Source organism: Simochromis diagramma, unplaced genomic scaffold (assembly GCF_900408965.1).
Source record: "Simochromis diagramma unplaced genomic scaffold, fSimDia1.1 OVJJ01000091.1, whole genome shotgun sequence".
NCBI classification, from domain to species: Eukaryota; Metazoa; Chordata; class Actinopteri; order Cichliformes; family Cichlidae; genus Simochromis; species Simochromis diagramma.
The window spans coordinates 871,484-896,865 of record NW_024386901.1 but is presented as its reverse complement, the minus strand read 5'-3'; the positions used below and the strand labels follow the sequence as shown (position 1 = coordinate 896,865).

The window sequence follows — 25,382 nt, the reverse complement described above, 5'->3', positions numbered from 1 at the left end:
ATGAAGACAGCACAGAGAATTTCTATAGTTGCCATCTGACAGCAGCCGCATTCAGCTACCACAACCAGATATGTTTCTGTTGTGGTTTAACCACCTTGAAACAGGTGCCATCTTGCAAGTGTGTGCTTCTAAAACCAGCCTGCATTAGCAGTATTTCATAGGCACAACTGGCATCCACGGAGGACAATTTTTCCCATGAAATGCTGGCATTTTTGTACATATTGTATTTGCAGTATTTCCAAAAACTAAAGTAAAATGTGATTTTTAACATTTCCATTCATCAGTCAATTATATTCCACTTATCCGGGCCTTGGTTGCAGGGGGCCCCCTGAACCAGGAAACCCAGACCTCTCATTCCCCAACTATCTCCTCCAGCTTATCCCAGTCGTCGGGCTGAAAGATGTAATCTCTCCAGTGCGTCCTGGGCCTCCCCCAAGGCCTAGGCCATCTCACTCAGGAGGCATCCTAATCAGATGGTAGAACCACCTCAACTGGCTCTTTTCAGTGTGGAAGGGTATCAGCTCTACTATGAGCCCCTCTCAAAAGACTGCACTTGAATACAAATGAATTAACCGAGGACTATTTTGTGCATGTTCTGTGTTCGACCCCCACCTGAATTATAGACCATTTCTGTACATATGGGATTGACCAATATGGCTCCCCTAGGTCAGCTCTGTCTATTGCCCCATTCAGCAGATTTTATAAATGCTTTTTCACATTAATACTACACAAAACACTTTTAGACAAAAGCGTGCCTCCAGTTCTGTAGCAGTATTCTCTGTTTCAATATAAACACAACCTCATGCACAAAGTCAGATCCGTGAAAAGAACAGCTTCTCTGGTTTATTAGGGAAGAACTTAACTGGCATGCACAGAACCCCGGTTCTAACTCCAGTTCCAGCACCTTTGGGATGAACAGGAATGCCAGCAACGGGCCAGGCTTTGCAGCCAAAATCAGTATAAAATTCACTAATCCTCTTGTGGCTGAATGAGAGCAAATGCCTGAAGCAACTTAAAAAAAATCTGTTGGAAAGTATAAAACCAAGAGAACAGACGATCATATAGAATTATTATACACACATTTAATCAATTTGGAGTATGTTTTTTTCATGTTCATGCACATACTGCTTGCTTGTCATGCAGATACTCTAGAGTTTTTTTTACACTTTTAGCATGTTTTAACCCCATTTTTCATTTCTTGCTTTTTGTAGAGTTAAATTGCAGAACTTCAGCAGGAATTTAAAGTTATAAACAACTGACCCATTAGAAGCTGAGTAATAAGGTGACATGTAACTGTGAGCAGTATATCCTTGTAAGTCTCAGTCATACTTATTGGATGTTTTCAGTCTTGCAAATCTAATAACTGGACATTTGCGGAGCGGTATGTGCTTTTCTTATCTTCCAGCTTTTGTGCATATCACATTCGACAAACAGCAGTAAAAAGCAGAATGTGTGAAGTCTTTATTCAACAGATTGGTCCTTTAAACTGGACTGGAGGTTGCTTTATCTTTGCTCAACCGAGCCCTTTAATGCAGATGGATCACCCAGCCGCTATTAGACAATGTCTCATGTCAGGTTTACACAGTGCCTGTCTAACAGTTCAATCTCGAGTGGTCCTGGGTGTTTTGTTGTGACAGAATGATATGTAATCTCATATCATTCTGTCAGTCATTACATGAAAGGAGCAGTGTTTCCATCGACTTCTCTTAAATCTCCCTAGATTAGCCAGATGCCAGGAGGCTGTATGGTGGTCTGGACTGAGGCTGCAGGTTATGTTTGGACTGATGTTAGAAGACTCGGTTGGTTTATTGGTTGGTCAGTGGTTGGTGTGTATGTTGCTGGCAGGAGGTCCATTCACTGACAGAGGGATTACGGCAAGCTCGGAGTTCAAGCCTCTGCGCTGACAGACATCTTGCCCCCGAGAGTCAACACACACTCTGGAGACACACTCCACCTGCACCCGCGCCTGACCCCGATGTGTGTGTGCATGTGTGTGGGTTCATCGGGGGAAGGATTAGTGAGTGTTTCACTACGGTCTCTATCGACATAAGTTTTCCTTTATTTTAAGGAAACCTGTCTGCTTTGATGAAACGACATTTATGGATGATTCGCATGTCTTTGAGTTTAATATTGACATTTGCCTGCAGCACAGTCCAAAGGCCGCTGTGTGGGCAAGGAAATGGAATCAGATGAAACAAAATCAGGAACAACCAGAAGTGTGCAGTCACAGACATGGCAGCAGAATACATCAGCAACCATTAAATCAATTAAAGAGAAATATGGAGCGATATCTCGCCAAGAAACCTTATACTGCAGTGTTTACCCCCTAAATGAAATGACTGACAGCTCACTATTCTTTCTGGGTGGTCTTTGGAGGTCGCTCGCAGTGATGGTAGCAGAGGGGTTTTTGACCCTCTCAGCTATTTTTCATTCCTACTTTTTCCCCACATAAATCTTTAATGGAAGTAACCACATAACCCTCGTCACGTGTCTGTTTCTTAGTCCCAAAGGCAATTCTGACATCTTATTCACAGATCCATAGCACCTCCCTTTAAGAGACACTCTGTCCTCTTTAAGGATTTCAAGACTCTTTCCCCCGCTTGGGATATTAACACAGCTTTTAAAACAGTTCACTCTGGAGTCACAGAAAACCTTATGTCACTTCTCAAATGAGATGAGAGGCCAGAATCATTTCAAACAAACAGAGACTGCTTGGGTCGCTAAAATCACTCAGGGCTCTAATGTAGTTTAATATTATTTTCATCTGGCTTGGAACCGCTTTTGCAGGTTATGCGGGATAGTATAAGAATGTGGCTTTAAAAAAGTTTGATTCTGTCATCCAACAGAAAAAAAACAGTCCCCCAACAATCAATTACTTTTTAAATATGTGTTTGTGACTCCAAAACTGAAACAGGCATGCAGAATAGAATAAAACACACAAAGCTTAAACCCACAAATTCCAAGTGCCAGTGGACTCAGCTGCAGATATCTGATACAGTCCAACGACTGCCAAACCCATGTTCCTAATGAATGATTAGCTCAAATTAGCTATAGATTCATTTAATAGCACACACATTGTTGCCACATAATTTTCAAATAACTTCATTTTGTTCTTTGTCCATTCCATTACCCTCAATTCTTTAATTGTTTACAGAGCCTCCTGTTTAGACCCTTTCACCTCTTCCAACCTTTTTCTCTGGTTTTTCTAATTCCTCAGCTTTTCCACCTCCCAGCCAGCCCCACATATTTGATCTACCACATCCTTCAGAGCTGTTTCTGCCTCATGTTTATGGCCATTTGTCTTCATTTGTCTTTTGTTCTCTTTACTGAGCTACCACACCCATTTGAACTGATCAACTACTGCAGCGGTCCCCAACCCCCGGGCCTCGGACCGGTACCGGTCCGTGAGTCGTTTGGTACCGGGCCGCGAGAGTTGAGGCTCAGGTGTGAAATGTGTAGTTTTCAGGGTTTTTATTGGTTTTCAGCGTTATTTTGTTATCGTTTTTATCGTTTACTCGGTTTTCCTGGGTCTTTTCAGGTGTGTTATGAATAAATTTTCTTTTTTTCGGTACCGGTACTAGTTTTATTTTGTTGTATTTATCTGCGACACCTTAAAGGCCGGTCCATGAAAATATTGTTGGGCTATAAACCGGTCCGTGGCGCAAAAAAGGTTGGGGACCACTGAACTACTGGACTTTTTTTTTGCATACGTACAGTGCTGTGAAAAAGTATTGGAACCCTTTCTGACTTCTTAGTTTTCTGCATATTTGTCATACTTGCATGTTTCAGATCATCAAACTAATTTTAATATTAGACAAAGATAACATTACTAAGGGCTAAAAGTTATCCAAACCTCCCTGACTCTGTGTAAAGAAGGTAAATGCCCCTAAACCTAATATGTGGTTGTGCAGTCGAGTGTCTGCGGTAAATGGAAATGTATCTTTCACATCACTGTGGAGGAGATTTGCTCCACTTTCTTTGCAGAATGTGTTAAATTCAAACACTTTGGATGATTTTTAAAGCGTGAACGCAGTCTTAGAAAGTCTTAGAAAGTCTTAGAAAATGAATTTACACAAAAACAGGTAGGTTTGAATAACTTTTTCCACTTGATTTCAGTGTTTTCAATTCAGTTTTATTTATATTGCGCCAAATCACAACAACAGCTGCCTCAAGGTGCTTGACATTGTCATATCGAAATGAAATCCTCATTAAAAAAGCTTCTTCTTTTTTTAACTTTTCTCATTTACACTAAAATACAGTGTTTATATTCACAGGAAGTACCTGCAGATCATCAGCCATGTAAGGAGCATCTTCACTTTTTTCATTGTCACTGAAACTTTACACTTGTGCACATTCACCTCATCTGCAGCTGTTCAAAGAGGAGGATATGATGCTTTCTCTTCATATTTTATGACTCCATTGTTGATTTTTAACAAGCTTGATTCCTGCTCTGGGCTAATTATCATATCCTCACTACAGGCTCCAAGCAGCCATTTGCCCTTTGCCCTTTGAGTGTCATACCTTATCCAGATGTAAGGGCTTTACCACCGACCACACTTCACAGGCATTCTTCAGATTGCTTCTCATTTTGGCCGATTATTCCTCGTTTCCCCCGAGTCTGCCAAAGTTTTGACACCTTGATCCAATGCTAGACCAAACACAGAGCTTAAGACACGGCAGCAAGTATGGACCACTGATCGCGTCTGTCTTAATACCTCAGTGGATGTTTGGGTCAGTCATGTGAACGGACATTATAATTGGCTGTGTGTTTGGGTTTCTGCTGAATTACCAAGGAATACAACATGTGGTCCGCTCAGTGAAACAAAGAGTGATTTTTGTGGACAGGTGGGATTTTTAAAACAGGTGTACCAAGTGCTGAAAGAACGCTTGCACACAACGGCAACAGCACCGACAGGCCGTTTATCCTCCCTGCCGTTAAATCGTTTTTCATTTTGTATTTTTAGCCTCATTTGTGTGTATGCACACGCTCAAACTGGTTGTTTGAAATGGATGCACTTCAGTGAGTTGTTCAAACGGCAGATGACTCTTGCTTGTGTTATACAGGAAGCTAAAAAAAGATTTATTGCCAGTTTTCCCTCGGGAAGAATAAGAAAGAAAATGTTGCCCGTGTTTGTTTGCACTCAAAACACCATTGTGGTTTTCTGAGATGCTAATGGCTCAGACCAGCCGCTCGCATCTTGGCTCATGCGATTTAAACCGTACTGCTTCAAAACTCATAAAGTATTTTGTAAAATGACTTTCTGGAAGAGCTCTGGAAGAGTATTTATGATGTGTGCCACCAGATTTGTGGAATTACATAAATTGAGTGAAGTTTGCGGGCTAATTGTGCTGTTGGTGTTTATGGATTTTTCTCAGGAAATACAGTAAAAGAATATAGTCAGAGTTTTCATAGGAAAATATGAGCTGAAGCTCTTAAGTGCCCAGCGACAGTCCCACACTGTCTCGTCTAGCATTCCCTGCTAGCGGTTTGACTGTTTTTCATGTACAAATAGTTTCTGTCCTTGGCTCTTTTTTTTTTTACCTTATGGATTAAGTTAGTGTTTTCTCACACAGGAAATTGCATGTCTGTCGGGAGGATTGTGGGTCAGCGTCCTCTTCATAAATCATCTCTCTAACAGTGACCACATACTAACTTCATGTTACACAAAATCACTCTGCTGCCCTCAATTTGTACCTAAACTCTCATTTTCAGCAAATGGTGCCATATTTGATTTAAAAACTCTCTGAACTTATTTCCAGCAACATTCACGGTTAGCCCGAGCTGCTCAGCTTAGCTTACCTGCTGTTTATAGGAATAGGACATGTTAGATTTTCACTGGATTTAGGCTTTTCGTGTGAAATTGAGCAACAAAATTCCTCTAGGCCTTTCCGATTCAGCAGACAATCTGTGTTGTGCTTTGCTTTATCCACATTCATGCCACCGTATACTAAGATAATAACGCAGATTAAGCCTTCTGCAAACACTCCGCTCCGTGTCATTCCATCGATCAGCCAGCACCACCCTGTAAATCCCCCAGCAGAGTGAAAGTATTGTTAAACTATTTTTGGAGCGGAATCGGGGTAGAACGAGTTGGCTGGACTTTTTATTTTTCTTATTATTTATTTTCTGTGTTTAATTGGACAAATGAATAGCATTCCAGCCTAAGAGCATAGTAGCATTATTGTTCTCTGAGAATAAACACAGAGGGGTCCTGTGTGGACTATAAAACTCCAGAATAAACAGCACTCTCAAAGCCCAGTATTGAATGTCTGTTTATGACTTGTAATATGAAGTGCAGAGCTCTAAAATCACTAATTACATCAGCTACGTGGATTTCTGGGGAGAGTTCTTAAAGAGCGGCTATGCACATATGTGTGTGTGTGTGTGTGTGTGTGTGTGTGTGTGTGTGTGTGTGTGTGTGTGTGTGTGTGTGTGTGTGTGTGTGTGTGTGTGTGTGTGTGTGTGTGTGGAGGAGGCTTTTAAAATTAAGTCCAATGAGTTTTGTGGGCCGATGGCTGCCTCGTGCCTTTAGTGAAAACTCTGGCCTTTTCTAAAAGACATAGATCCGTTTGTTGAGTTTCGGCTCTGTGCCTGTGTGTGCGCTCCAGTATTACGAGCTTGTTACGTGTGTTCTACAGAAGGTTGTGCATTTGTGTGTGGTTTGGTAAGGGCATTCGGGGGGCTGACCTCGATGCAGGGCGGGAGGGAAAAAACGGTTTCCTTTCCCCTGATCTCTGCAGACTCTGGTTATTAAAACATGTTTCCCCCTTCCGCTGAAATGAAGGAAGGTGAGCTGCCGACCCCATCAACATGTGCAGCACCATTAAAACCTGGAGGCAGAAACGAGAGCACGCTGAAACAGGAATGGATAAAGCCATTTTTTTGATAACTTGATGGATTTATTATTGATCCCACTTCGTGGATTTGAGTAGAAGTAGTTTTTTAAATCCTACAGTTGCATTTTTTTTTTATTTTTAACTTTCTTGTTATTAATAACAATTATTAACAATATATCAATTACTTAATGCATTTTTTGCTACATATTACAGTTGTGCTGCACATATTAAAAGATCTGCTGCAAGAGAAGAGACACCCAGACATGCAAGCATCAAGGAAAGAAGTGTAGAGAGTCTGAGGACAGCTGAGGGATGAGGGGGGGAGCCGAGAGGATGCAAAGAAAGGAAACATTCATGGCTGTATGTGCACAGCTATGCAGTTAGTGGCCAGTCGGCCCCGTTGGCCGCCTCTGCGTGCACCATCACCTCATCACTCAGCAACCTGCCTGGACGCTCAGCGGCCGCCGCCCAGTCCTCCCCTCCTGCTGCTGCTGCTGAAGCAGCCACATTACAACTGCGTCCCAGCAGAATGAGCCGTCACCTCATATCTCAGTGCAGGTATGGGCTCATTCATGAGTGCTGGACACAGATTTAACACGAGGCCAGTCGCTGGGATGACTGGTGGCCTGGCAGGCTGATGGATGGCCTGTCTGTATGGTTGAAGTTGTGCTGCTGTCTGACTGGACGCCACGATGACTGTGCTGAGGTCATTGCAGACGGATGAACCAAAACAGGCTGCGGGTGAATCGTTTTAGACATCAGATATTATAATAATGAGCTGGCTGGCTTGTTTAATTAGAAACAAAACAAAATGAAATCACATTTGGAGTTGCAAAGTTTGTGTAAACGTTACATGGTCTGCAGGTCAGTAACTGCTCTATACCTCAGTGGTTCCACAAAATGCCTGGAGTGCTTCACACACACACCTAACACAGCAGAGGGCAATGCAATGTGATTAACCTTTAAAGAGGCTTCAGACTGTAAATATTTTTAATAAAACAATAAACTGCTACTCAAAAACTTTTTCCAACCTATGTTATTTTTTTTAAATGTTACCTACTCTTGTCAGGTCTCATATCTCCAGAAGTACATTAGTTAGAGACTCAAAAATCTGCTATAAACATGCTCAATAATAATCATCTAAAGGATAAAAAGGCCAGTGAAACAACTATTCAGTTTTATTTATATAGCACCATATCACAACAGCAGTCCCCTCAAGGTGCTCAAAATCCTACAATTAGACAATCCTCTATGAGCAAGGACTTGGAGACAGTGGGAAGGAAAAACTTCCTTTTAACAGGAAGAAACCTCGAGCAGAACCTGGAGGTGGATATCTGCTATATCTGTGGAAATCGTTTATGCCAAGAAATAACAAAAATTACTCTAAAAAATATTTGCAAACAGATTACAAATGTAAAAAAAATAAATAAATTGAAATCTCAGGAATTTCCTATTGAGCCGGCTACTGCAGTTTTTGAATTCTAGCTTGTAGTTTGGATTACTTTCATCAGTGGATCATTATGTACTTGGTACCTTATGAGTACTTAGAATGAAAAATACACTTCTCCTTTAATATCTATAGAAGACTTTGTAATACATGCAAAATATATTTTAGCAACATCTTGCTGAAAAAGATCTTTCCTGAAAAAGATGTCATCCGAGTGTCCTTCATACGTCATGCCATCCACACCACATTCACCAGTGTATCATTGTCAGGTTTTCTAATAAGAATGTTAGATTGTGACTGTGTGTTCTGGATGTTGTGTTACTAATTTACCTGATTAGCTGTCAGTGACGTTGCACCAGGGTTTTGTTTTCAGTGCATTTGTGGCATAAGATTTGCAATAATCATACAATTTTTTTTAAATGTAGCCACACTTTATTTTTATCTATATTTTAACAATTTATTTTAATTAAATTCAGGGAAAAAATCCTTTGTAGATTATTTGTTCTGCTTTTTTGTTCATTTAAATTTTACAGAGTCACACTCATTTACACTTTACTGTAGCACAGCATGTAATTACACCAGACAAAATGTCATTTCCTTTGCTGGATATGTTTCACTTTAAAAGCATTAACTGATCAAATTAAATACATTAACAAAGAATGGACACAAAGAAAATATTCAAGTGCCAACATCTCAAGCTTGTTATGCTCTTCTTCAGTCACACTGTTCAAGAGTTGCTGTGTGAACTGTTCAACAGAGGAGCAGCGCTGCTGTAACAGGAGGCCTGTCACTGCCGACAGCACCTATCTCAACTATGGGTCATACACATTTATAGCTCATATCACATTCACTGGCTATAGACAGCAGCAGATCAAGTCAGCATTTGTGAGTAGATCGTATCCTGCTGTACATAATTTCATGCAGAGTATACAATGACAGACTATAGCAATGTAGACCGCATAAAGTAACACAATCTCCTGTCCATCAATTTCTAATGTAAATACAGACTGTTAAAGAACACATAGTGTTAGAGAGCTAATACTCACTGCCTGGAAGAAAGGAAAAATAATAAGTTACAGAGAAGAAACGTTGTTTAGACATCACTTTAGATTACAGAACTAAGTAGAGAAGTGGATCGCCTGCGACAACTAAAGCTCAGCATCATCCAACACTAATCCAGAGTTTTTTGTGCTTCTTTCACTAACAGATGGGTGTCGCAAATGTGTACGAGCACCAACGAAGCTGCTTAGCCTGAATATCTCAGATCTGGGGCCACTGCTTTAGTTTTATTCCGCTATCTACTATTATGGCCTGAGCTGCAACAGGAGTTGTGAGATATCCTAACATGGACTAATGCATTAGATCAGACACCAAAACGGGCGCGCTAAAGCCGGTTTAAGCAAAGCCAAGACTGCCATCTAGTGAATGAAACATGTCATTCTGTTCCCTGGGCTTTCATCCATTAAAAAAGGAGTCACTGCTGCCTTTTTAAGGAATATTCAAGGTCGTAAGGCAAAAAGAATACAAAAGTGACATCATAGTGGCAAAAAAGATTGATGTACCTTCTTGTTCCACGCTAATGACAATAAACTTACAGATTATTGTGAGGGCAGGACCCAAATAAATCTTTGGATTAATTTTTTGGATCCTCCTGCAAACACTGAACATGAGCTTTGGAATAATCGGCTTGCAGGTACACGGGGATGCAAAGTGCTGTAATAAAGGCTCTAATAAACAATAAAGCCAGGCTTGCTTGCAGGAACAGTGAGGATGAGTGAAGAAAGAGGGAGAAAGTCAGCAGAACATTCTGTTACTGAGGAAGAAAAAAAGGAAAACACCCTGAAAAATGGTGCTTTGGGGTTTCATATTCTGCACAGACCATTAAAACTCTATTTTATGCTGTTACCTCACTGTAGGTTCAGTGAAATGTCACACACTTTGGCTCAGTTTGAGGCGAAAGATGCTTGTAGATTTAAGGCCTTTGAATTTTTCCCATTTTAATCAGTCTGCGATGATTAATCTAAACCACAGTTGGGTGCTAATGCGCTGCCGGTGTCGTTTGAGTGCAGCCTGGGATTTTCCTGAAGAATTTTTAATTTTGGTAGGTGAGATATTTACAGCTTTGAGACCAAATCCAGACCCATAAAAACACACACACTTTTTTTTTTTTACATGCCTCTAAATACAGAGTTAATTTGCTTTTTTTGTCCTCTGTGACATTAGTACATGAACAGTGAGTGTGAGGTGTTTTAAAGGGTTCATTTCATTATTCCAAAAAGCACCCTACCGTCAGGAAATAAACACACTTGTGGAAAATGAAGTGTCTGATGTGGGTGTGAAACTTTTCTAAAGGCCAGAAGATTAGAAAGCATTCAACAAACCTACGCTGTTCACATTTGTGCAGCTCACAGAGCTGGAAACCAAGATTTTTCTCCCATGCTATGAATTATACTTACCCCATCTACCAGGCCTTGGGGTAATAAATCCAGGATAGGTTACTGGGGCTATAAAGTCAAACCACATCTCCCTAATTTCAGTAGTGGCTGGCTGCACTGAGGCCAACTGGAATCAGGGGACTTGCTCTGTGGGGCAGGGTGGTAACACCCAGGTGGTCTGGAGCTCAGGTAGTCTGTGACATCTTTCAAAACGACTGCCACGTCCAGACAATCTTTGGCCTTGTTTTGGCTCCGGGCCTGAATTGCTCCCTTTGGGCTTGTAGATCAGAAACCAGCTTAAATCATACATGTCCTTTTGTGTTTGTGGCGAGCATGAATGGAGTACTAGTGCTACTTTAAACCTGAATCTATTTAAAGTTTAACTATATTTGAATGAATTTTATAGAAACCTGAGGAAACACAGGGAAATGCTGAGAATCCACGCTACGTTTCTCTTTGCCACCAAGGATTTATTTGTTTTGAAAGCCCCCCCGCCCATAAAACTTCCAAGTACTGTGAGAAAACCTCGTAGTTTATTTGGGAAAAGAAGCTTGCCACTGAATAACACTTTGTTACATTAGTTCAGGATTTAATAACATATAAAAAGCAACAGTGTGAGGCATCTAGTCCACTCCTGGAATAAAGCAGAATGGGGTGGAGAGTGGACGTTTATACGAAAACAATCCAAAATGTTCATTATAATTCAAGCAATGGTCAAGACGGCCCTCTCCCTCTTCCTCCTCTTTTTCTTCTTCTCCTCCAGGCGACCTGTAGTGTCGGCAAAGAACATGATGTCCTCTTTGCTCTCGATCTCCCGCTGGAGGAACTGCAGGGCTGCACTGTTAAAACCCATCACATCCTGAAAGAAGGAAAGTGGAGAGAGAATAGAAGCAACAATCGGTTAAACGCCAAAAAGCTTTGCTCGGTCCCGCTCCCTTCCACTCAGATGTCACTTACTCTGATTTCCCGCACTTTTGAGAGTGTATTGGTCCGTAGTTCATCGATGACAGACAGCAGCATCTGGTTACTGGAGATCTGACCAAAATGGATCCTAGAAATAAACAAAACACTTTTATTAGGTGCACCTTGCGAGTGTTATTCATGGTGTGTTATCCTGCTGGAAGCAGCCATCAGAAGATCATCACTTGCAGTCATAAAGTGATGTTAACGGTGAACAACAATACTCAGATAGGCTGTGCTTTTAAGTGTGCCATGAAAATATCCTCCATCCACTACCTGCAACCTGAACTGTTGAAAAAAGGACATATGGATCCACGTTTTCATGTCTGTTTCATCCATGTGTCACAGAAGAACCTGATCCTCATCTCATCGGGCGACGTTTTCCAATCTTTAATTATTCATTTTTGTTGAGCCCATTCAAATTTGTAGCCTCGGCTTCCTGTTCTTATAGCGCCTTTGAATAATCTGCATTTTCTCAACATTTTAGTTTCGTTAAAACATTTGATCATTGAAATGAGCTTCATAACACCTAAAAACCCACCATTCTTATGTTAATTAGTTTTTTTAAATTTATGTTTTAAATCTTTTGTTGTTTAAATTTTTCATGCAGATCCCAGACTCCTGAGTCACCACTCAACAAAGATTAAATCTGACTATAAAACAGACAACCATAATAAAGCACGTCTTACTTGAGAAGGAAAAACAGGCAGCGGCAGACCAGCTCCACCTCCAGGCCCTGCTGGATGTAACTGTTGAAGAGTTTCAGGAGCTCGGGGACATAAGGAAAAGGAAGCACCAGCAGAGAAACCTCCAGCTCACTGATGATCACAAAAAAACGTAAAAAAGAAAAAAATCTGAGTGTATTTAAATGCACAGGACAGTGTAGGCAGATGGTAATCAGCTTCACATCATTCGCTTGAATCTTACCTCGATCTGACCTTCTTTATCACATCTAAAACGTAGCGGGAGGGCTTAAAGAGGGGCAGAGACAGATTGAGTTTATAGCTTGAGCTGAAAACAAGGTTTATTTGTGATCTCAGTATGACGACATTTATTGTTCATAACTCTGTTTCTCTTACCGAAACATTTCCAAAGGCCACGAGGATAGGGTTGGGTTGCGGTGGAGGAAGCTGCAAAAGAGGATGAACTGTTTAATGTGACCTGTGATGCTTTTTAAAAAACAAAAAACCTGATTTAAACTTCTCTGATGTGCCCTTTGATCTTCTCCTGCACATCTGGACCCAAGTCTGTGCTTCTGCCAGTATTTACATGACTCCCTGAAAGTCGTTGTGGATCTGCCACAGGTGCCCGGTCACAACTATGTGACTCATCAATTTAAACTACACTCTGGTAAGCGCACAGAGCTAAATTTAGCAAGTAGGGTAGTTTCCATGGTGATTTTTCAAATGCCCTATTGTAAGTGGACAGAGCAGGACGTCCAGTGGAGCCTTCCAAAAACAGCATCACCACTCAGGGTGGTCCAGAAGTGCACAGCAAGATGACCTTGAAGGGAGGAACTTAAAAACTAAGGTAATGGTGTTTGACCTCTTCCTCACATCAGTGCATTTGCAGCTGCTGGAAAAATGATTTCTGCTCAGAATCAGCTGAGCATTGATAAAACAAAAAAATGCCCTTTTACTGCACTACCCCACAGCAAAAGCAGAATAACTGAAATCATGACTCAACCTCTTTGCCTGCGCTCTCACAGGCATATCTGTGCTCTTCCATCTTCCTTGTTTCCCCTTTATAAAGCTCCAGAGCCTCCATGATTCGCTCTGCCTGCAAAAAAAAAAAAAAAGAGAAAATCGCACAAATAGGAAAAAGATCAACAAAGAAGGCTTCTGATTTTTGACCCTCATAAATATGAAGAATAATTCTTAGTAAAAGGCAACTGAAATATAGAAAATCATCAAGGATTTATTCAATTAATTAATTATTAAAGAAAATATGCTTGATAAAAACTGACTGTGTACCAATCAAGTAAATTTCATTTGACCAAAGTCCGTTAAATTGAACACTTTACAATCCTACTTATGGAATACAATTACACAGAAAATTTACATGTAATCAGATTACTTAAAGTTTTCATTTTGGCCATAAATACTTTTTGAGTGCAGATAATAACTCAGCTAATTACTGAAGAGAACTCACAGCTTTGACTGTCTCCACAGTCTTCTTGCCAGCAGGTGCTGCCTCTCCTTGCGTTTCTCCCGGTACCTGAGAAGCAGAACGTATAAATGCAACACTCATCCAACATAACAGCAACTAAGTGTAGAAGCTGAAAACTAAGCACTCACCACAGGTGCATCTCCTTTAGCCAAGCTCTCCTCAAACTCTGCCTCTCGCTCCTATCGACACAAAAAGGAGGCGGTGTTTAGGTGTTTATGTCAACCACTGTAACATCATCTATGTGGGCCCTGTCCTCACCATCTCCCTTTCTTCCTCCAGGATGATGGGCTCCCTCGTCCTCTCCCAGAGACGCAGGGACTTGTCGTGAGATGACGACACGAGGTGGTCTCCGTTTGGGCTGATGGCCAGACACCAAACCTCCCGATGGTGGCCCTGTGATTCAAAGAGGACGTTCAGTGTTACAACGTAGCGTAGTGGCAACGTTCAAAATGTAAAATGAAGAAGCTGGGCAGTAAGAAATGTGGGGCAGCTACAAAAACAAAATCACATAGGAAAGACCAAGTATCAACAGCTACTGGGTGGAGTGCTATAAAAATTAGATTATGAATTAATTCCTGATTTAAGATAAAACCCCTTTGAACCCTACGGCGTAACCTTCCAAGCCAATCGGTCGTCTGCGTTGCTGCGTTGACCTGACGTGAAATTACACTTGTTGTCTGGTTATAACCCGTTTACAGTTACATCGTAGGTTACAAATTAGATTTCCAGCTGAAGTCTATATAAGTTTATGTCCATAAACAGAGGGAGGCGACGAAAGTTGGATTAAGAATCAGCGCCAAAAAAACCAAGGTACTCCGAGTTGGCTATGCACGTGCCCGCATTCCTGTCATGATCAACCAACAACGTGCTGAAGAGGTGGAGAATTTTACATATCTTGGCAGCATCATCTCGAATGACGGGGTCTCTGATCGGGATGTCGACGCCAGAATAGGGAAGGCAGTTGGTGTCCTGCGACGTCTCCAACCTATTTGGAACTCGACCTCCCTGAATGTTAGGGTCAAGATCAGACTACTGAACTCTATCGTCTTCCCTACTGCACTATACGCTAGTGAAACCTGGCACTCAACAAGTGCAATTATTCAACACCTGAACGTGCTTCAACAACGTGGCCTGCGGCGAATCCTGAGAATTTCCTACCGGGACCGAATAACAAATGAGGAGGTCCCACGAAGAGCAGGCACCCGCCCATTAGCCGATGTTGTTGCAGAAAGGCGCTTCCGCTTTGCGGGCCATATTTTAAGCCTACCCCCTCATCGCCCAGCTAAGATTGCCATGACATGGCGTCCACGCACTGGCAAGCGAAAGCAAGGCCGACCAAAGACCACATGGCGTCGAACATTCATGGACGATCTGAGAACTGTCGACATTGTTACTCAGCAGCACGACTGAGACATTGTTTTGCTGTCTCCTATTTCACCACCAGATGTCACTGAAACGAAGCTTTGAATGAATTAACCTATTTTTAAAACAGCTGATGAAATGGTTAAACACTGCTTCATTTGCGCATCACTAACGTATTGATGTGGCATCCTGGAGGATCTGATAGGGTCCAGGTATCACCTCATGCTACCGGCAGTGACACTGACAACCAGCCAAATGCAAAACTAGTGTATCTATGAAGCGCCTTGAGGCGACTTTTGTTGTGATTTGGCGCTATATAAATAAAATTGAATTGAATTGAATAGAATAGTGAAAAGAAACAGTCAGAAAAGATGAAAAGGGAAACATGTGAGCGGCCTCCACCTGCCAAACCATTCCTGTTTTGGGGATTGTCTCATTGTTACCCCTCTAGTGCATCTTCTGTCAATTTCATTAACACCAAAGGAGCTGAAACTAATTAATAATTAACTTAACCGACCAGATTAATATCGTAGAAGTTTAACTGACTTCACTCTGAATAAAAAATGTTCTTTTCATTTTTCGAGCGGTGGGCGTGGGGAAAGCTGTTACCTCAAGTGTCTGGATGTGCTCAAACTTGTCTGCGTCCCACTGTTTGATCTTCTTGTCCTTCCCTGCTGTGAAGAACAGATGAGTCTTGGGAACAAACTGGAGGAACATGACACTGCAAAGAGAAAACAGAGGAAAGAAATTATGAGACAAAGCAGACTTAGATCAATTTCAAACAAGGAGACAGGAAAGAATATTACACAACAACACATTTCAAAGAAAATTAGAAAAAAAGTGAAAGAAAAATCACATTTAATCAAAAATTAATTAACAAACGAAAAGAAAGCATCAAGTACAGAAACTGAGATGGTCCATGAGAAAGCAGAGGAGCGTGCAGATGAAAGAGCAGCTGGTGTGAAGTCACGGGTCAGTGTGAGTTAACAGGACACAGATCAGAGTCTCTAACCACAGAGATGAAGTCACGGTTGGAAGCTAAACTGCCCAGTAGATGACTTCATCACTGAGTAAAAAACTCTTTTATTTCCAGTTGAACCTCTGACTGTTTGGTTTGGGTCTGTGCTGGGCAGTACCTGTCGTCATGAGCAAACATGGAGCGGTGACAGTCGCCAAAATCCAAACCCCAGATCTTCACGTTTCTGTCGGCGGAGCCAGTGGCAATAATTGTGCTATCCTGGTTAAGAGACACACAAGGTCAGAGTCAGGAAGACTGTGGGCTGAAGTGAGTCTTGCAGCTAATAATTTTAATATCTCAACAGTACTCACGTGTGAGATGTCCAGACAAAGTACAGGCAGCTTATGTCCATACAGAGACAAGAAGAACTGGAGCAGCAAAAGGAAGAATGTGTAGAAATGATGTAAACAGTGTCATGAAGCCAGTGTGCGGTAAATATAAATTTAAGTTGAATCTTGTATGTCGAGCGTACCTTAAGTGTGTCTGTGTAGAAGATCTTGACTGTGCAGTCTAACAAAGAGACAGCCAGCAGTCTGTGGTCAGGAGAAAACTTCACACAGAGAACGTCTTCCTCCAACTGCAGAGTGCGTTTGTGCTTCACTGTCAGCCGTCTGTGTCACAAACACACACACACACACGCGCGCGCACACACACACACACACACACACACAAACACGCACACACAAAACAACTCTGCAGGTAAGTCGTGATGCAATAACACAATTTTCAACATCACTGCTTTCACCATATTTAGCAATGTTTCATATTGCACCTACTGCAAATAACAGGAATAGTAAATTAGGCAGTTAGGGCCAAATATTACTGGACACATTCTTATTGTTTTACATGCACACCGTCCAAAAGAGCATCTCCAGCATATCCAGGTTATAGCAGGAGTCTTAACTGACACACAGTCTTAACTGTGTGTCAGTTAAGACTGTGTGTCAGCTATGTTGACACACAATAATGACACACAATAATGACACACAATACTTTGGGCTCTTCCCTTACTTTCCAAGGGCTCAACGCAGCAGATGGATCTGCGTACTCTAATTGGGACTGATTTAGACAGGACGCCTTTTCTGACACAGTCTCAGGGACCTCCTGAGTCTGCAAAACTACACATTCACTCATCCATCTCCTCTTCAGCATCCAAATGTGGACCTTTCCCCCCCTTTTAAAGGCTGAAAATATTCATTTAATATACATGAACACAAATCAGAACAGATAAGAGTGGACATGACGAGAAGTCGTGTTCAGAGACAAGAAAAAAATGTAAAACTTGTGTCCAGTAACATTAAGCAGTAGCATGAAGGCCGTGGCTATGATACAAACTGCTGTGAGATTATGTTAAAGAGAAGACTTCATGGAAAACAACAACAACAACAAAAAAAACGCACACACAGCAGATTCACTGCAAAGTCTATTTAAATATTAAGATCAACCAGATTGACAATATGGAGAGTTAGAGCAATGGTTTGATTGAAACAGAGGCCATGTAATGTATGGGAATGTCCCGATCAGGTCTGCTCAGACTTGGTCTATTTCTACAAAGATGACTGGAACCACAACCACAGGCAGTTGTGTTAATAGCGCTGACAAAGTATTTAGAGAGGATTGGTGAGTTTTGGCCATCAGGCAGTCACTGTCTGCAAACGCATAAAATATTAAAAATAAGCATTTTATTTATTATGTTAATTGATCCTATATACACATGTAGCTCCTCAGTAGTTTCAAGCTTATACTGAACCTGACCACTTTATTCCAGGTGTTAAGGGTCCTATGAGATCATTGAAAATCTACCACATCGATCCTGAACATTGAACAAAATAAACTCACTTCTGGCTCGTCTCCTTGTCCTTTACCAGCTCAAACTCCCAGAACTTCACAGTCTTATCTGCACTTCCTGAGATAATCCCCCTCTAAAGGAAACACACACAAATAAAAAACAAATCAAATCAGTCTTTGGACTTCGATTTTTTAAAAAAAATCCGTTTATGGAAAGGATAAGTTGGGTGTGAAAAACACTCAGACACACAAGCTGAGTACAGTGAGGTTTACCTGATCTGGGGCCAGGCAAATTGACCACACAGCTCCATCATGGGCATCTACAGTTTCCAGAAGGCTTCCTGAACCCAGCTCAAAGATCTGCAGCTTCCCACTCTAATAAGGACAAAACACATTCTTGACTACAAGAAAGTCTACAACTTTGTAAGGAGCAATATTCTCTCTTCCAAATGGTTGCCATTAGATTACAGGATTCAGAAAGAAATACACTCTACACGCTCAAATCCACTAAATCACCGATGACATCAATAACTTATAGAGAACAGTGGTTGAAACTGACTGTAAGCCTTGGACAGAGTGTCTGAATGACTCAGTGTGTCCACATACCTTCGTTCCCAGGATTATCTGTCGGTCTCCAGGCACAAAGAGGGAGCAGAGGGCGTATTCGCAGGCCATGGTGCGAATCACCTGCAGAGTGGATCTGTCACAGTGGGCAGGACAGTTAGAAGACAATGACCAATGAAGCAAGAGCTTTTTCACTGAATGCAGCAAAATGAATCTAATTATATGACCCTTTCAGGACCTGCTGCATCTAAACTGGTGTTACCTGTTCCAAACTTTGACGGTGTCTCCGGAGGCGGAGAGGACAGCCAGGTTGTCTGAGCTGAAGGCCAGTGTGCGCACATCTGTGCGGTGTCCCCCGAGTGTGAGGCGAGCCGTTTTATCGGCTACGGGGGTCTTGTGTGAGGTCTTCAGGCTGTAGGTCTCAACTGTGTTATTCTGGAGCAGCAGAGCCACCTTCAGCTCACCACCTGCACATGACAGGCAGTCCACCCACCTGAGAGGGGACAGAGGACATGGATGGTGTGTACATGTGAACAGACCCCTGATTCGGAAGAGCGTGGCTAGCGAAGATCCCTGACTTGTGACACAAGTACCTGGGAGGGATGCATCAGGTCAAATATGTGGTTCCATTTATTGTGGCGCCCCCTTGTGTAAATAAGAGAGGAGCCAGACACAACCTTTCTAATTCTGGAAAGTGCCATCCTACATAATTTCAGGTACTTCAGATATATTTAGATCAACAACTTGTACACAATTTGAGCTATTTACATATAAGGACAAAATTATGTTGATGTTTGAAAAAGCTATGTTAAATACTCTTTGCCCTGTTTAACTTAAAAACTTGCTGTTTTCATAGGGGGGTTAATAATTGTGTCCTGATCTGTACTTACTTGAATAAGAAGTCTAAATGTTTTTTTTCCCACTTATTTATATTTTATATTTATTTCTATTTGTAAATCTTGTGCAGCACCACTATTGTCAGGTGGTAAGAACTTGTGCTTTTAAATGACATGAATCTTCACTTTGTTATTTTTCTACATGAATTAGCCTTATTTCATCCTATGAAATTATTCAAGGAACTAAAGACTGTTAGTTGTCTGGAATTGTACTGCAATGTAAGGCCGATTAGAGCAGTTTATAATACTTCATTCCTGCATGCTCCGCTTTTACTTGTCCAGCAGGTGGTGGCAATGCACACAACAACCATGATCAGAGGAAATTCATGATCTCCTACAGGTAACTGTGGCTTAATGTTTAGAAATAGGATCACTGGATCAACACAGATAAAGAGACAAACAGCGGCAGCAAAGTGAATTCAAAATGTCTGAAAAGTTAGATTTGAAACAAGAAAATTCATTTTAACATTTATTCGGATGCTATCTGGACCTAAGTTTCAAAATCTTAGGGAGAGCATAATTCGCTGCACTGACCTGATCTTGGAAGATGCCTTGATGTTTGTTAGTCTGATGATCTCGTCCTTCAGCATCCTCTTCACCACGGGCTCCTCTGTCTCCTCACCTGAAGCTTCCTGAGCTCTGCAGAGAGCAGGGATAATAATCATCAGTTCAAAGGGAGAGCAACAATAACAAAAAGCTGAAACTAATCATTTAGGCAGCAGCACTTGCACTTGTCCTTCCACCTCCACTGACATCAGTGTGTTAGAAGTAGTCAAGACAGGTGGTGTCAGTACTGGAGTTATATTAGCGACATTCATATGAAGCTTTCTCAGAAGAGAGCAGAAATACACGCGTTTAATTGTCTTTGGTAAATTTGTCCACCTCAGTATCTGAATGTCTGGCTAATAAAACTAGCGCTGGTTGTGCGGTGGTAACAGTAACAGTCAATGTGCAAATATTCCAAAGAACAGAATACATGTGCGCTTACTTGGTGGCCTTCTTTTTGGCTTTCTTCAGCTTCTTTGTCATTTTTTTCTGCACTTCTTCCTCTGACAGCACAGTGAAGAGCTCCAGGACTGAGTCGTTGCCCTGAAAGACATAGAAGGCATAATGTGTGTCATCAATCGCTTTTAGCTAGAAAATTCGTTTACAAACACAAAGGAAATGGAAGGCATTTAAACTAGTATGTGCAATGTTTAAATTACAGCTGATTGTCAGGCAAATGCTGACAGGCAGTGTGACTGTATAGGAGGAAATAACTCAGCAATCAGTCTGACCAACAAAACAAAACCATTGAAACTATTCTTAATCGCATTTAACCATCAGGTCATGTGATCAGAAGACAAATGAATATACAGACAATTACAGCAGGTTGTGAACTGACGTACATTAGTGATGTCAGAATGATCTCTTTCACATTACATTAGCGACACTGACTAAAAGCCACAAGACGACCTTACTACTGGTGAGTGCCTAAAAGCTACCAGTGAAAGAAGAAACACATACTACAGCATGACTGCAGCAGGTCTCAGTGGGCTCAAACTGCACCGAGCAAGCATTACATTCAACCCACATATAAATACTGTGTATTCCAGACATCATGCCGAGTCACAAGCAGCTGTAAGATGCTTCAGTACTAACGTGGCAGGCGATGACTCTGGCGTGGCGGTCTGCTGTCAGTGAGACGACGCGATCTCTAGCTTCTCTCAGGATGGAGCCGGCCTTTTCACAAGATAGGATGCGCTGCCCAAAAAGAAAAAGAAAGAATAAAGGTTAAAGAGAGAATTTGGTTTAATTTACAAAAATACTCTAGTTGAAGATGGTGTTGAATAATTGGAACTATTAACAACTGTGAAACATTAGAAAAAAAGAATCAACAGCACAAAAACTTTATCCTTCTGAGACCTACACTGCTTAATAAAGAATGACGTTCCACTACAAAGTTGATACATGCAGAGCATTTGAATCATTTTACCCTCACTGCAATGAATGCTACTTTACCTCTTCAAGGCTTTCATCCACGTCTTCTTTATCGTCTTCTTCATCATCATCAACCAACAGAGTTTTTCCCCTCTTCACCTTAGGCTCACCCTCAGCTTTTGCCTGCGCAGGACGCGAGCAGACAGAGTTTTACGACCTTACAACAACTCCATTAATATCGTTTTTAGAGCCAAAACCTACAGTTAATAAGAATCTGATTAACTTCAATAACAAATTTAATGTAATTGAAAAAAAAGTGCCCGTGTTGTGTAAAATTACAGGCAAAATAATGCAAAAGGGAAATGAAAGACTACTAAAAGCAAAACATGACATCTTCATAGAAAGTAAAGCATCGCACATTAGGGGAGAGACTCCAGGATCTCAAGAAAAACTGTTTGCTTTCTCTCTGATTGTCTTTTTTCAGTAAAGGGCAGTTGGGGGAGGAAGAGAAAAAAGTGCTCAGCTGTGTCCTTTCTCACCTCCTCCAGGTAGTTGATGTCCCAGGCTCGAAGCTCACTGTCTGCAGAGCCCGTCAACAGCCTACTCTCCTGGCTCAGCAACACCATACCCCAAACCTAACATACACACACACATTTAAAACAAAAACATCGAGTCATCTTAATAATCCAGGAAAAACATTAAAATTCCAGTGGAAAGTCTCTTATAATCCCCATTTCCTTCCAGTGAAAGCAGCTAGTCACAACAGCTCCACTATATGGACCAAAGTACTGCACAGTACACCTACAGGAACTGCTTGGCCATGGAAAATCCTGCCATGAAGCTCCCAGTGCACAGTTTTTGTCCTGAGGTTAATGCCAGAGCAGGTTTGGAACCACACTGTGCGCTTCAGCTTCAGTGTGGGTGATATTACCTCAAAATGCTATCACAAGATGTCAAGGAAATGTGCAATAATGATATTTCTGACACTAAAGAACAAAAAATACTCAATAAATGCTGTACCAATGAGTAATTAAAAGAAATTCCACAAAACGACTTAAATAAATGCAGAGAAAGAAGCATCTCACCTCACTGCGATGGCCCACCATAGTCTTAAAGCAGTGCTGTGTGTCCAAGTCCCACCACTTGACAAAACTGTCTTTGGAGCTATACAGTGGGCAGAGCACACAATTAGCTTTTCAAACCTCCATTTCAAATATACAATCCAGTAGACAAGACACAATGTAAACATCACGGTGTCCTACCATGTGACGAGGAGGTTCTTGTCTCTCAGGAACAGGGCCTGCGTGATGACATCTTTATGGCCTCTCAGCCTGTACAGCCCACACTCATTGATGATGTCCCACACGATCACATCTGTGTCCTAAGAGAGGAGTAAACAGTTAACTGAGGTGATTCCTTGCAACTCACAGTCCATCTTGTAAAATAAAAAAGCATTTTTAAAGGCAAAGTAAACCACTCTACAAACAAACCTCCAATTTATCTTCCATTTATATTAACACCTTTATTTTCGTGTAACTGTTGTCACTTTGATGTCGAGTTTAGAATCATGTCAACACTTAACAAAACCAAGGAGCAACCTGCCACACTCACCTTTGAGCCAGTAACAAGTCTCGCCCCGAGTGCATCATAGTGTATGACGCTGACTGCAGACTTGTGGCCATTGAAGGAGACGTTGCTCTCACCGTTCAGCAGGCTGAAGATTCTTACTGCACCATCTTCGTAACCCACGGCAATATGAACTCCATCAGGTGAAGGGCAGAGAAAGGTCACCTCATGTTTCTGACCCTGCAGGATCAGGACCTACACACACAGAGATGACAAGAATAAAGATAAGAACAGATAAAATCTGAAGGGAAGTGTACCTGGATATGAGTTGTCGCATCGTTATAATCACACTTGAACCTCACCTTCTCTCCTTTTCGAACATCCCAGATGAAAACATGTTCACATGCAGCCACAGCCACATAGCGCCCCTTCTCCCCTCCTCGAAGGGTCACATACGTGATGTTGGCTTTTTGGCTGCCAATGACCCCAAAAACGGCGCTGGCAACATAGCGCAGGTACTGCTTGGTCAAACCCATGACCAGCAGCTAAGGTGATGCTGAATCCTGTTTCACACCAGAGCACAGGAGAAAAATTTACTGTGCACACCTTTTATGGACGAAAAACAAAGACTCAGTGCTTGATTGGCTCCACCTGATTCTACATAATGTCTGAATAAATTTAAGACAAGTTCAGAGTTCAGCATGTTCTGCTAGATATTGAAGTCTACATTTTCATGAAGATAATACAGAAAACTGTTTTATTATCTTTATAACACTGTTTGAAAAGTTGAACATTACACCCACATGTTATTAGTTATCATGTCACCCTAAAGTGGCTTTGACGCCTCTTGTGCTAAATGTTCCAATATAGTGTGGGGAAGATCGTGAATAGTTTTTATATGAAAAACCAGTTTCCAGATACAACAGGAGGCATAAACACATAAACACTGCTGTAAACATTAACCATTTTAAACTTTGGTACTAAACCACATTTGCACAATCAGGGCATCCCTCTCTTTTTTAAGGACCTGGCTTTCTGTTTGTGCAACTGTTGGCAAAAAAAGATGGAAACATCATTGACAATGCATGCTTTCCATCATGACAACAAAGATGAAATACATTGTATATCAAATGTACCCAAGAGTCCACATATTAATAGATATTCACAGCAATAAAATGACGAATCTTTATCTATATAGCATAGTTTAATTTGTGCTGCAATTTGTCCCTGCTATCTAGAATATATATAATCTACCACATATGCGTATTAAATATATCACAGTTTTCAAAAATAAGGTTTTCTGTTTTATACCAGCATAAGACACTACATACTTAATACATGTCTGATCTTAGTGTGCTATTCCGTATTAATGAGGTGTAAAGTATTTTCGTATTGTTTATAATGTGTCGAACTACGGCCTTTATTTCTGCAGTGTCGATTCAATGTTGTTGGTCTATTCCTTCGTTTTATGTCCTTTCCTCGTAATTTGCAAATCCTGCTTTAAAATAATACACCAAAAATACGTACTACTTAGTAAACGTGTAGCAAGGTATAGCACATCAGTCCTCGAAGATACGGGTACGTTCGTTTTAGTACACAAAACTGCAGGCAGAGTTGCCGGTTTACGCTTCTGGCATTTGACTCAACACGACAACGTCAACCTCCGCCCGCCCGGAGACAAATTTGACCCAAATCGAGTGTGCCTAAGCATGATAACCCAGTTACTAGACCCACGTGGTAAAACAATTCTTGGATAATTGTACTTAATAAAAGTAACTATAACATAAATGTACATCTCTAAACGTTATATACAACATTTGCGTTTGTTTCGTCAATGTAAAGCCTCTATGTTGGTCCTCTTACCTTTGAAGTGTGGCAACTAGCAACTACCTTGAAGTGCCTGACTTCGGCTGCTGTTTCAGACCCAACCAATCTATCACAAATCGTTACTAAAACAATACCATGCAGTGCTAGTTTGCCTATAAAACTATGCACACAGATACAGTCTATTGGAAATATATATATTTTTTAAATATTTAGATAGGATTTTAGCAGTGAACTGCGAGTCAAAGAAACCTTTCTGTTTCTCTGTTTTCTCGATTGCGCTCTTTCTATTGCTTTTGACTGCAATACCAAAAAAAGACATTTTATACATTTTTGAATGTACAGTCCAAAATAAAATAATATATTAGGTCTTTACAGATACTCGTTTTTGTTTGTTTAATTTTTGGACAGAGACGTCTGGCTTAGAGCCAATGATTTTTGCGGTTTACATCAATAAAGTGACTCCACAGTGATCCCTAAGCAACCATACCGGAAGTGTTTTTTTAAGTCAGCTGACTAGCACCGGAAAAATAAAATGATCTCGTGAATAGCACCGGAAAAGTGTTTGTCTAACCTATACAAAACAAAAGCGTGTG

At 41.2% G+C, this 25,382-nt stretch overlaps 1 protein-coding gene across 2 annotated transcripts; it reads right to left on the bottom strand.

Annotated features, from left to right (window-relative positions):
• Nucleotides 1–11,233: 11,233 nt before the first annotated feature.
• On the bottom strand, nucleotides 11,234–24,950 carry wdr3 (WD repeat domain 3). 2 transcript variants are annotated; one of them, XM_040034722.1, is made up of 27 exons: nucleotides 24,826–24,950; nucleotides 23,325–23,525; nucleotides 23,008–23,217; nucleotides 22,659–22,777; nucleotides 22,482–22,560; nucleotides 21,936–22,031; nucleotides 21,478–21,579; nucleotides 21,118–21,219; nucleotides 20,465–20,565; nucleotides 20,011–20,115; nucleotides 18,843–19,073; nucleotides 18,623–18,716; nucleotides 18,290–18,391; nucleotides 18,068–18,150; nucleotides 16,701–16,839; nucleotides 16,540–16,596; nucleotides 16,347–16,447; nucleotides 15,820–15,931; nucleotides 14,107–14,241; nucleotides 13,977–14,027; nucleotides 13,831–13,896; nucleotides 13,366–13,458; nucleotides 12,759–12,809; nucleotides 12,607–12,650; nucleotides 12,369–12,497; nucleotides 11,677–11,770; nucleotides 11,234–11,578 (listed from the first exon to the last, which is right to left on the bottom strand). In XM_040034722.1, exons 2-27 carry the CDS (start codon nucleotides 23,496–23,498, stop codon nucleotides 11,423–11,425), a joined length of 2,826 nt encoding a protein of 941 aa, XP_039890656.1. In that variant the 5' UTR covers nucleotides 23,499–23,525; nucleotides 24,826–24,950; the 3' UTR covers nucleotides 11,234–11,422. The 2 variants fall into 2 exon arrangements, with proteins under 2 accessions (XP_039890656.1, XP_039890657.1); XM_040034723.1 differs by lacking the exon at nucleotides 24,826–24,950 and adding an exon at nucleotides 24,490–24,790.
• Nucleotides 24,951–25,382: the final 432 nt, after the last annotated feature.

Coding starts and splice junctions, on each gene's coding strand:
- wdr3 (XM_040034722.1), bottom strand. CDS start 23,498: ATGGGTTTGACCAAGCAGTACCTGCGCTATGTTGCCAGCGCCGTTTTT. Junction 21,580..21,935: donor ACATCAACTACCTGGAGGAG/GTGAGAAAGGAC, acceptor CGTCCTGCGCAG/GCAAAAGCTGAGGGTGAGCC. Junction 12,498..12,606: donor ATAAAGAAGGTCAGATCGAG/GTAAGATTCAAG, acceptor TGTGATCATCAG/TGAGCTGGAGGTTTCTCTGC.